Source organism: Vulpes vulpes, chromosome 1 (genome assembly GCF_048418805.1).
Source record: "Vulpes vulpes isolate BD-2025 chromosome 1, VulVul3, whole genome shotgun sequence".
Classification (NCBI taxonomy): Eukaryota; Metazoa; Chordata; class Mammalia; order Carnivora; family Canidae; genus Vulpes; species Vulpes vulpes.
The window spans coordinates 92,412,305-92,425,330 of record NC_132780.1 but is presented as its reverse complement, the minus strand read 5'-3'; the positions used below and the strand labels follow the sequence as shown (position 1 = coordinate 92,425,330).

The 13,026-nt window shown below is 37.4% G+C and overlaps 1 protein-coding gene across 3 annotated transcripts in view; it reads right to left on the bottom strand.

Annotated features, from left to right (window-relative positions):
• MAP3K5 (mitogen-activated protein kinase kinase kinase 5) overlaps positions 1-13,026 on the bottom strand; it is a 196,082-nt gene that overhangs the window by 126,419 nt on the left and 56,637 nt on the right. For 2 of the 3 annotated variants that reach the window (XM_072720083.1, XM_072720089.1), the window contains exon 2: positions 10,611-10,750. The exons of the other annotated variant lie outside the window; for it this stretch is intronic. In XM_072720083.1, the coding sequence (XP_072576184.1) occupies positions 10,611-10,750 (140 nt within the window). The remainder of the gene's footprint in view (positions 1-10,610; positions 10,751-13,026) is intronic. 3 annotated transcript variants of the gene reach the window in all.

Below are 13,026 nucleotides of genomic sequence, written 5' to 3'. Positions count from 1 at the left end.
GCATGAACAAATGAATAAGTTAATGAATGTATAAAATACTGGGCTATGAATCACAGTAGAAAGGTGTAAGTCCTGGCTCTGCTCCTGACTAGTCATCTGTCATTTCCCCTCTCATGTAACACGCTAAGAGTCAGGTCGAGTGATTGCTGGTTGCTTCCAACTCTGTGTGCTAGCATTTGTTTTTGGCTAAAGGCCTATCATGGTGAGCACTGTCCTTGTGACACAGGAAAGAAAGATGGCCTCATGCCCAGCACAGGAGCTACCCTACCAGCATGTATCTTTTGGCACCCCAGGCCCAGAAGTGGAAGTAGCAATGAAGGGAGAAGGCTGAAGGGTCCCTCTGCTTGGCACTACAGAAATAAGCTGCTGTTGGCTTAGAACCAACATGCTACATCTTCCTGAAGAATTGCTCCTTGGAATAAGCCTCTTACATGTCTTCTTTGCTTTAATATCATTTTGCATTATAACAAATTCTGAAACTGTATTAAAATCATTCCCATGGAAAATCTCCCATGAAATAATAAGTGTGTGTGAGGGCTATTTTGTAGCAGAGACGGTACAGAGTGCCATGATTTACAAAACAATGGTTGGTTATCAAGTAAGCAAGATGCTTGTAGGAATGTCCAGAGGCAGCATTTAGTATTAAAAGGGCACAGGGTTCATACGGTTTCACTCATCTGTGGAATATAAGGAACACAAAGGATCATAGGGGAAGGGAGGGAGAACTGCATGGGAAGTCTTCAGAGAGAGACAAACCTTGAGAGTCTCTCAACTCAGAAACAAACACCATTGCTGCAGGGGAGCTGGGTGGGGGGATGGAGTAACTGGGTAATGGGCATTAAGGAGGGCACATGATGAGATGAGCACTGGGTGTTATACACAAGTGATAAATTATTGCACACTACATCTGAAACTAAGTATGTACTTGATGTTGGCTAATTGAATTTTTTTTAAAAAAGGAGCACAGGGTCATTGCTTCTGGTTCACTACCAAACTGTTAAACTATGTTATATAGCGTCATATTTTCAAATGACTTTTTCCCTAACATTTACTGAGTGTGTAATTTATACTACTGGCTAAGTTAGCTTCTATTTAGAAGTACTGAAAAGAATCCAATAGAAATTCACGGTTATACTAAAAAAAAATCATAAGATCTATTGGATTCTTATTAACTATTGCTTATGTTTTGTCAAGGCTGAATGAATGAAGTTATTCTCTTGCAGGACGCCTGGGTGGCTCCGTGGTTGAGTGCCTGCCTTCCGCCCAGGGCATGATCCTGGAGTCCTGGGATCAAGTCCCACATCAGGGTCCCTGCATGGAGCCTGCTTTTCTGCCTATGTCTCTGCTTCTCTCTCTGTGTGTCTCTCATGAATAAGTAAATAAAATCTTTTTTTAAAAAAGTTATTCTCTTGAAGGAGAGAGTTTACTCAGAGTTATGATGTAATTTTACATGAACAAGGGCAATTTGGACATTTTAACTCAGTACAAATAAATAGCAAACAAGACCTTGGAAGGTGTCTAGCTACTCAGGCAGTCTAGTGGATGTTGAATTGTACTAAATTCATTAAAGGAGAAAAAAGGAGGAAGGAGAATAAATTTAAAACACCACTGCTATATTCCATATCACTGCATGGACACTTCCCACCTAAACTGCCTAGCATTAAGAAAAAATAAACTCCAGGTCCTTCCCAGTGAAATGTTCTAAGGATGCATTACCTCACTACAGCTTCATACTTGTCTGAATTCTTTAGGGGCCTTCAGGTCCGTCTATCCCCTGGCCATAACACCCCCCCCCCATCAAAAATCATTTTTTTCTCATATGCTTTGATAACCAAAGAGGGAAAGAAGACAAAAGAGACAATCTAATGTAGGTCTCCCTGTGAGGGAAGATAAAGACAACTTTTGATAGCTATTTGGGACAATGTAACTATGAAGAGGTCATTTTAAGGATAAATAAATGGAGTATCTCCAAAATTGGAAAGTGTTTGTGCCTAGAACTTAGGTAATTACAGCCAGAGGAAGGAAGTGGGAACAGCTGGTGTGGGGTTGCCAAGTTAAATTGATTCAGGGTGGGAGAAGCAGAACTAGTAAGCAGGATCTTAGTTTCCTGAAAGAAAAGGAGCAGGCTGGGAGTTCCTGGCTGGGAAAGAACATGGTTCCCCAGCTGGTGACCTTCTGGGTTCTCCCTTCTAATCCCACTTTCTGTCCGAGGGGAACTAGGCAAGTTTTCCACCAAAGTTGGGTAAAAGAGGAATATTTCTTATACTACCCAGCTCCATCCTCTTGCCTAATTTCCAAACTTCAAAACAAGACTAGGAAGTATTAGATGCACTGTTGTGAACACCCCGGGCCTCTCTGAGAATGTGGAACTTGTCTTTACCCTTAAGCATGCTGCAAAAATAAAGCTGAGCCAGCTCAGGGGGAAGACTCCAACACAGGTGTCACAGGACTGGCCCATCTTCAAAGTTAGGAAACGAATTATATTTGTGCTTACACGTTATGCTGTATAAAAAATATAAAAGCTCAAGTTAAAAAAAAAAAACAAAAACAAAACCTCTATAACCTAACAAGAACCTAGACAATCATATTTTTAGAGGACATATGAAATGTGTGTGCAGACTTAGAAGTATACGAGATGACAAGTCAGACAATATGGGGCTTGCCCTGCTCTCACACTTACTGTGTGTGCCTCTAAGTCATTATATCTCTCTGGGTTTATTTCTCATCTGTAAAGAAAGTATCTTTCATTTGCCTAATCTATGTAGTAAATACCTAACTTGTCTAGATCCTTGGATTGTTTTTAAAGAACTGAAATAAGTTTATGAAAGTATTTTAAGCATTTTAAAGACACAGGAGTTTTAATGTTGTTTAATACTCATAATGAGTATTATAATTGATTTTAATACTCATAATACTCATATTATCAGTATGAGTATTAATATTATGAAGGCAAATAACCCTAACTTGCTTCCTATTTTACCAGATCTACAGACATTTTATACCTGTACTGTTTTGTGATCAGGGGTGAGAACACATCCTTCTCTTAATATGAGCAACTGTCAATTAAAACAACCTGTAGTAGAAGTCAAGTTAAATTATACCAAAGCTAGGGATGCCTGGGTGGTTCAGCAGTTAAGCGTCTGCCTTTGGCCCAGGGCGTGATCCTGGAGTTCCAGGATCAAGTCCCACATCGGGCTCCCTGCATGGAGCCTGCTTCTCTCTCTGCGTCTTTTGTGAATAAATAAATATAATCTTAAAAAATTATACCAAAGCTAAAAAGTAATCCTAAAAGAAATTCTAGACTCTCTTTGCCTTTCCTCTAAATTTTATTTTATGTTGAAATAAATACATCTTGCTGTAAGTTGGAGACAGGTCTTTATACAGGGCTGGGGTACTGATGAGTGATGTTTGACACATACAGAATTTGAAACAGCTTTTTAACACAAACTTCCCTTTATGATGTGTTGCTATTATAATTAACTTCCTCTTCTTTGACACCAGCTGTTTTTTCAACAACGCCTAACTGGACCAAATTATTCAAATACAAGTTATTCCTTTAAAAAAAAGAACAACCCTATTGTTGTACAGCTAGAAGTATAATGAATTTCTGTACGGTAAATCACATTTTTCACATACATTTCAGTAAAAATGTCAAGGATGCATCAGACGGACCTAAATAGGATGATGGGTTGGAGTTCCACAAGATCAACTTGCACAAAAGGATCATTTATTCATAATGAACAAAAGGGAAGAGAACTCAGGCAAGCGTTGCCCCATTTGGTGGGCATCAGGAGGCTTTCAGATTCCTATCTCCTGTGTGCAGAAGTATTCCTTTTTGCTCTTTCATGTATTCAGACTCATGGGCCTATGATGAAAGTCTGTACAGATGAAGAAAATATCTGGTATCAGTGATATCAACTCAGTGACATCAACTGGTATCAACTCAGTGATATGATGGCATCTTCCATTCACAGTGTAGCACAGACATCCTTCCCTCTTTATGGTAATTAGACACTAGAAATGGTGGGCAGAGGTGAGGAGGATCAAGGAGGCATGAGGAAGGAATGCAAAGGCAGACTCCATCCAGGAGACAGAGAATTCCTTAGTAGATGTAATAATATTGCTAAATGCCATGAAAGAAAACTGGATTCTCCAGTCTCAAACTCTTTCCAAAAACTCAGGGATGGATTTTACAACTGGGAAATGAACTTGTGCTAAATAAATCATTCATCTAGTGAGTCAATTCAAGCTCCTGAGAGAAAATCTTGATAAAGCAATGCTCACATATACTACTCATTTGCTCCTCCCCCAAATTACTTACCCGCCGCCCCCCCTCGTCCACTCTGATGTGCAATGACTATAGCTCAGAGAAGAGTTAGATCATAAAAAAAAAGAGAGAGAGAGATCATTCCTACCAGTGAAATAAAGAAACAAGACTGTTCCTTCTCTCAACAGAAAAGAAAGATCTTCCCATGAAATAACAAGGTTTGGGACAGCTATGCTGGGGCAGGGGGAGTGTGGAGTGCCATAGTTTACAAATCGATAGTCGGTTATCAAGTAAAGAAGATGATTGTGGGGATGACCAGAGGCAGCAGTTCATATTAAGAGGACACAGGGTCAATGTTCCTGGTTCACTACTAACTTGTTCAACTTCTTTATACGGTTATATTTTCAAATGACTCTTTCCCTAACATTTACTGATTTATTATTTATTTTTTATTTTTTATTTTTTTTCCAGTCAGGTGCTGGAAAGAATCCAATAAAAATTCACTGTTACACTCAAAAAATAAAAAAAACCAGTGGAAAAATACAAATGTTGATTTCATACACAATTCATACTAAAACTAGATTCCTCTTAGTAATTAACTTTGATAAGAGAGGTAAAGCTTTGAGGGGGTACAAGGGGGAAAAATGTATGGGTTTAAGAACATTATGGAATCTGAATGGATTAACTAGATACAAGTAAAAATTCAACTTAAGTTTGAAGTATTTAAACCAAAAATTACCCTTATGTCTTCATCAATTTACTAGAAACTGGCACAATCACTGAAATTGAGAACAAGGACATCACTATTCTTTTTAAAACTGTAACAATTTGCTTTAAGTGGAAATGAATAAGTATCAGAAAAACAGACTTAATATCCAATTTCTCACAATAAATTCTAAAGGAGATTGAGTTCCTCCGTACCTGCAGATAAAGGGTAAGTACCACAGTACTGTTTGAATGAACAACTATGATAATTCTTCCTCAAGTTTCATCCATGCTGTAGCATGTGTCAAGATTTCCTTCATTTTTAAAGCTAAATAATATTCCATTGTATGTATACACCACATTTTGTTTTATCCATTCATCTACTAATGGACACTTAGGTTACTTCTACCTTTTGGCTACTGTGAATAACACTGCTGGGGCATGGGTGAACAAAAATACGTCTTTGAGATTCTTTTGGGTATATGTCCAGAAGTGAAATTGCTGGATCATATGGTAATTCTATTTTTAATTTTTGAGGAACTGCCATACTATTAAAAATGGATCATTCTTAAAGCTATTTCAGTGATGGTGTCACAAATTCTGGTTTGTGCACCTAAGATTTCATGCTAGTCAGATCCCAATCTAAAAAATACTAGATGCATTGAGGCAGAGTAAGAGTTTCTGCCATCACATATGTATGTAATATACTCAGTAAGATGGTGAAGGAGTAATCATGTAGATAGATTGCTGCAGAGATTGATCTATTAAGGAAAATCCCATCTGTAAAATAATTTTTCAAGCAATGATTAAAGAGAAAAATACAACTAAATTTCTTGAAAAGGGAATCGTCTCACATAATCATTACTTTTCTTTTTTTTTTTTAAGATTTTATTTATTCATTCATAAAAGACACAGAAGGAGAGGCAGAGACACAGGCACAGGGAGGAGAAGCAGGCTTCATGCAGGGAGCCCGATGCAAGACTGGATCCCGGAATCCGGGATCAGCCCCTGAGATAAAAGCAGACGCTAAAACGCTGAGCCACCCAAGCATTCCTAATCATTACTTTTGAACACTAGCTGTATCACCACTAACTGATATGCATATCAATCTCTACGATACATTTATTCTGTTGTAGATAAAATGGGAATAAAACCCATCTTGGTGCAGAAAAATCCAAGTGTATCTGAGCCCTTTCAATCACAGAACACTAGGAAAAAAGAAATGAAAAACGATTTTGGGATTCGAATGCCCAAAATATATTAAAATATCTCGACAGACACAGGAAATAATAAAGTATCACAAACTTCTTCCGTAAAAAAAGAATTGTGGAATATTTCAACTACATAAAATGTATAGAAATTATGAGATACCCATGTATATGCCACCTAGACTTAGAAATCTAATATTACAGATAAACTTGAAGACTGGGCTTTCCCCCAAGTTCTACTCTATCCCTATCCCCCAAAGAAATAACTACTCTGAATTTGTTGGTTGTGACTCCCATGCATACGTCAACCCTCTATAACACAAATAGGTATAAAAGCACCTGTCTCGCATGTGATTAGGTTCTGTATGAATGGTATCACATGGCACACATGCTTCTGTAATTTGTTTTTGTTCTCAACACTGTTTTTGAGATATATTGATAGTGCCACATAGAGCTCTAGTGAACTCATTTAAGTGCTCTATACTATTCCACTAAATGACTATACCAGAAAGTATTTGTTCATTCTCTCGTTAACAGGTATTTACCAGTTCCTTTGGGGGAGGGGTTATTACAAACAATGTTAATATAACATTGTTGATTAGATCTCCTTCTCCATGCCAGAGACTCTCTTTACAGTACACATCCAGGGACAGACTTGCTGAATCTTGGTGCTATGCTTACCGGATAATACTAGGTGTTGCCAAATTGCTCTTTGGAAGTAGTGCCAGTATACCCTCCCAGCAGCACTGCCTCTTCCCACTCTCCACAGCCTTGCTGTGGGCATCTTAAGGGCTTTTAATCGTGGACTATCTGATGGTGTGCAATGGTATTTCCTTGTTTTCCTTTGCTTTGTTTTTATAAGCAGCATTGTCTAAAGTGAGTGGGGCGTGGCCTAAAAGGAAGAGAGGGAGTCTAAGAAGGGGAAATGTGAAGAAATATCAGCAATTAGAGCTGAGAGCTGTTGTTAAAAAGGAATTTCTGATAGAAGTAATGGCTCATTAAAATAATTTCCACACTCTCTACACTAAATAGCCATTCATTTCCCTCAAGGCCTTTCTCTTTTTTTTTAAGTTATTTATTCATGAGAAACACAGAGAGAGGCAGAGACATAGGCAGAGGGAGAAGCAGGCTCCCCACGGGGAACCGATGTGGGACTCGGTCCCGGGACCCCAAGATCACAACCTGAGCCAAAGGCAGATGCTCAACCACTAAGCCACCCAGGTGTCCCTACCTCAAGTCCTTTCTGATGTCAGATGCATTCTGTGTGTCTGCCCCATGGCTCATTGGTCAGTTAGTGTTCAGACTTACTCTCCCATTTACTGAGAGACCCTAAGTGGAGATCTGATAATTTCTGTAATGCAGGAAATTAATCTGAAAAAAAGCTGTTTCAGCTATTTCTTATTTTCAAGAAAATAAAAGTTTTAGCATAGAGTCTCATTAACAGCCACATAAGAAGTTGCCATGATACTTAGTTAAAGAAAACTGCAAAAATTGTGTTGTTAAAATGCGAAGGGGAAAAAAATCAACTTCTCTTTCTCAAAGTGCACTGATCTTTTTTTGAAAAAAGTTAAATATCTCATTCTTCTAAGATAGTATTTGTGATTTCAAATGGATACAAGTCTTATTGCAAGTAGGTGATCTGATTAGATTCTAAATATCCTTTCATATGAAAATTCAGACGTAGCTTTCAGGTACTTTATGGTTCCTATCAATTATTTTTTAGGAGCTTAAATTTAAAAGTTTTTTCCTATGATTTCGTCCCAAGAATTTGCTCCCAATGAGAAACTGCTCTCTTCAACAAAGAGCAGAAGATGAAAATTAAACTGGTGTAGCCTTACTTTCTAGATGTCCAAAGAATCAACCTAAGGGAAGGTCGCCATGTGACAAGAATAGCATTCTCATTCTGTCTTTACCCTGTGAAAATAGGGAGATGCTTCGTTTTTATTTTATTGGCTAACTTATAAAAAATGTTATGTATAATAACTCCTATTCTGTCTTATTTCACAGCAGTTTTCTATTGGTAGAAGGCAGGGATTACACCTATAATTAATTGAAACAGAAATTAATAACATTAAACACACACATGCACTCACACACACAGACTTTTCTCAGCAGAGGACCAGAAACATTTCTAGGGCTCAGAGGAAACTGTTAGACTGAAAAAACTACTTGCTATCCCATTGAGCTTTGTCCTCTGTAACCAGATACTTATTTGGGCTGGGAACAAGCTAAATTAAACCAAACAAACAATGGCAAAAGCTTTAAGTTAATGGAAGGAGGGAGAGAAAAGAAAGAATGGGTGTTGCATGAAATGACTCAGGGAGGCAGACATAGTTGATGGGTTTTCTAAGTGAACACATTTAGCAGGGAAAGTCAGATATCCAAACTAGAAGAAATTGCAATAAAGCTTAGTGGTTAGGAGGGTGGGTTTTAAGAGTCAGGCAGACCTTGTGTTTACTAATTATATTACTTGGGCAAATGATTTAATTTATTTAAGCCTTAGTTTGCAGTTCTATAAAATGGTCGTATAATAGGACATAATATACCCCAAAGGGATATCTGTGGAATTCAATGAGAAAATATATGTGGGTAAAGCACATAGTACGTGCTTGGTTACAAGCAGCTATGTACAAGATAGGTGAGTTAATTTTAGATAGACTAGCCTTTTTGAAGAACTAATGTATTCACATACCAATAGCACTTCTAAACAAAAGTTGGCAAAAAGCAATTAAATAAATCAGTTTATTTGTCCCATACAAATTTCTGATAAGATTAGCTTCAACTCTTCCTCTCAGATGTAATTTTAATTCAGTTTTTAAAAATTGTCCCAGGAAAGAGTAGTCATAAATGAAATCACCAGATACCAATAGGACAAGAAAAAAAAGGGGGTAGAGTGAAAAATGTCTAACACAACACTGCCTGCTTAGAATACTTAAAGAAAATGAAATAGTACAATAAACAAGAATAAATAAAATAACCTCACTCCTGTATCAATTGCTAATACATGTTATAAACAATAGCAAATCAAAATGTTTAATTATAATACGCCATCATAAAACTTTACAATGCATTTCTTAGAGGGCTAAATAAAATAAAGTAGGGGTAGCTTAAAGAATTACTTCAGGTTTAAAAAAAACAACCACAAATTCAGACAGAGTAGGGGCAAATTTGGGGGGACTATTTCAGAGTCTTCTGAACAGGGATAGACTATCAATGCCCAGCACAATGCCTGGCATGCAGTAACTGTATTTGCTAAACTAAACTATAGATTTTTCAGAAAAAGCCATACAAACTTTGGATACTCAGATAAAAATGAAATGGGCAGCCCGGGTGGCTCAGTGGTTTAGCACCACCTTTGGTCTGGGGTGTGATCCTGGAGACCCGGGATCAAGTCCCACATCGGGCTCCCTGCGTGGAGCCTGCTTTTCTCTCTCTGCCTGTGTCTCTGCACATCTCTTTCTCTCTCTCACTCTCCCTCTCTCCCTCCCTCCCTCTCTCCCTCTCTGTCTTTCATGAATAAACAAATAAATAAAATTTTTTTAAAAGATAAAAGTTAAATATTATTTTTTTTGCATGGTCATGGGGTTAAAGATCTTCATATAACAATTACCAAGCCATTAGAAATATGGCTCTGGGTTTTAGAGCTCCACGTCCCAAGGTTGGCTTCAATTTGAAAACTGGAAGATCTAGATGAGAAAAAGCCACATAAAGCTAGCTGGAGGTTTCAAAAAGGAAATGGATGATACCAGGTTCAGCATGAGTTTCACTGAACTGTTAGATGCTTTTCAAAGAATCACACAATGATTGCATTGCAAAAGCATTTTAGACCATCTTTTTGGATGGTAAAAATATCTTCGTATCATTTTGATCCTATCACAGAGAGAATGACATGGGGCATGCTGAGTTTTGTAGACAAATATAGTAGATTTTTACTTCCCCCTTCCCCAAGTTATTAAGTTATTGAAATCATTTCCCAATGAAGAGGATGGTAGTTTTCTGGTGATATTTGGAGACAGAATTTCTATTCAGAGCCCTTTCAGTAGGAGGTGAATTTCCAGTTAAAGACAGGTATGTCCAGTGGAACCCTCAATGGTGACACAGCAAGGGGCCTAACCAAAATTTATGCAACCTCCTGGTCTGTCTCCGCAGTGTGCAATGGATGACTTCCTAGTAACATGGTCTCCTCAGCGGCAATTCAAACTGCAGCTCAGAACTCAACACTAAGATTTTCCTACCGGTGTATCATCAAATTTCTACATTGAAGTCTAGATAAACCTCACAACTTCACTAGTAATTGCATAACTATTGGACTGGCAAAAACAAACTTTCACAAACTAAGCCACTTAAATTGCTTTGGATGTCAGGGACACAGAGAGGTATCCCTAGACTTCTGGTACCCAGTGTAAATATTTAGTAAACAAGTCAGGTACCTTCAGTGACTGCAGAGAGTCTGAATTATTATCACAGTAGAGGATGATGTTGTTGGCCATGCTGAAACTTTCTCTCACTCCCAGGTGGTAAAACAAGGACGGCTGCCGGAAGGCATCACTCATCTCCACCACAGCAATATCTGCAAACAGAAAACAGAGCCCCCCAAAAGATGACACCCAAATAATGCCCAGTAAGCACATTTTGGTTTTAACAACTTAGTATTCTCAAAGACGAAATGAGGAAATGATAGGGATTTTCCCTCCTCACTTATCACTGAATTTTGAATTTGCAGTTCTACCCGGAAGTGGTTTTAGAAAATGCAGCAAACCTGCATTTTCTTTTTACACATGAAAGGGATCACATAATTACTGGAAACTAAGTGAAGTCTGCAATGGTGGGATGCTGGAGCTAATGCTCTCTGTTAAATTTCAACATTAAAGCAAGTGAACTAAGTTTCCAGAAGCAGACCCACAGGAAGCTGCAGTAAGTGACAAATGTAAAATGAGATTTTAAAAAGCAAATGGGGGGTGGGCATCTGGGTGGCACAGTGAAGAGGCCAACTCTAGGTTTTGGCTCAGGTCATAATCTCAGGGTCAAGAGATCAGGCCCTGAGACCAGCAACACGCTCAGCTCTCTATCCCTCACCTTCTGCACCTCCCCTCAAATAAATAAATATTTTAAAAATAAAAATAAAAAAGGAAATAGGTGAGACTTTGAATTAACCCAGAGCTGATTTTATAACTTAATTATTATTATTAATATCCAGCAAGTCCCAAGTATGTGCACTCAAAAAAAAAAAGCAAATGTACAGAAAATTATGACTGAGAAGGAAAATATAACCACAGGTACAAATTCTACCAAAGCTCAGAGATGATTAACACCAAGGTAGTATAAACCTGATACCAATATTTGACAAGAATGTCAAAAAAATGACATATAGGTTAGTCTCAAACTCGTTTTATATATGGACAAAAATATGAAAGAAAAATGAAAAAAATGCACCAAGCATTATATTGTAAGAAAACTAGATTATGGGTTTGAAATTTATTTTGGGAATGCATGGATAGCTCAATGGGAAAAAAAAAAATCATCAGCATCTCCACAGCTGCCCCAAGTGCTTTAATTAAACTTCAAAACCCATTTCTTATTAAAAATAATTACAAAATAAAAATAGAAGAGCACTCCTTTAACATGAAAAATAATCTATTCTGGGGTGCCTGGGTGGCTCAGTCAGTTGAACATCTGACTCCTGATTTCAGCTCAGGTCCTGGCTTCAGGGTTGTGAGATCTAACCCCATTATGCTGGGCTCTGTCCTGGGCATGGAGACTGCTTAGGATTCATTCTCTTTCTCTCTCTCTCCACCGCCCCCCCGCCCCCCGCCCTGCCCCTCTACCCCGTTTCTCTCTCTCAATCTAAAAAGAAAAAAAAAATGTATATATATGTATATATATATATTCACAACAACTTCCAACTTTGTGTTGATAGATAATCCATGGAATTCAGGAAAAAGACAAGGCAACCAATTATTCCCACTATTACTAGTCAGCTTTCTGAAAATTCCAGATAATGCAATAAGATTTCACAAAGTAAGGAAATATAATACTATAAAATAAAATACACAATCATCATTACTCAAATATGTTTTGGTTGTCAACCAAGAAACCCCAGTAGAATCAACTAAATAACTATTATAAGCAATAATATAATTTAATAAGGTGTTGAGCTGCAAAATTATTATGAAAACCAAGAGCTCCCTTTGTAATCATAATAAAGGTCTGGAAAATATAATGGCAAAACAATTCCAAAATGAAAATGTTAACATACCTTACAACAAATTTAACAGATGATGCTAATTTGTTAAAAATATTTACAATATGTGACAGGTTAAAGGTTAATATCACTATAAACCAACACTTATTGGTCAGGTTAGGACAAATAAGCAGCCATAAAGACATTACAATAGAAAATTAGGCTATAGACATAAGCAGGCAAATTCACAAAAGAATAACTAAAATGGTAAATAACAAGAACTCTATACCTTCACTACTAATAAATGCACATAAAGCAAACTCTAAAGTACCTTTTTTTTGGGGGGGGGTCTAACAAGTAGTCAAAAATATTAAAGAATACCCAATGGAGATGCAGAAAAATGATACTCTTACATGCCAAGGAGAATTTTAAACTTCCTAGGACACTTAAATCCTTAAAGTTATGCACACTTTGGGGGCCAATAGCTCCATTCCTAAGAATTTACCCAGATAAAATGTCTATAAATGTGGCGGGTTTACTTCTAAGTATGCCCACTGAAATTTATTTTTTACAATAAAAATGGAAAATACTTAAGTATTCATTAATGGGAAAATAGGTAGAGAAGTAGATATATAGATAAGATTCAAAGAGTGGTTTATTATGCA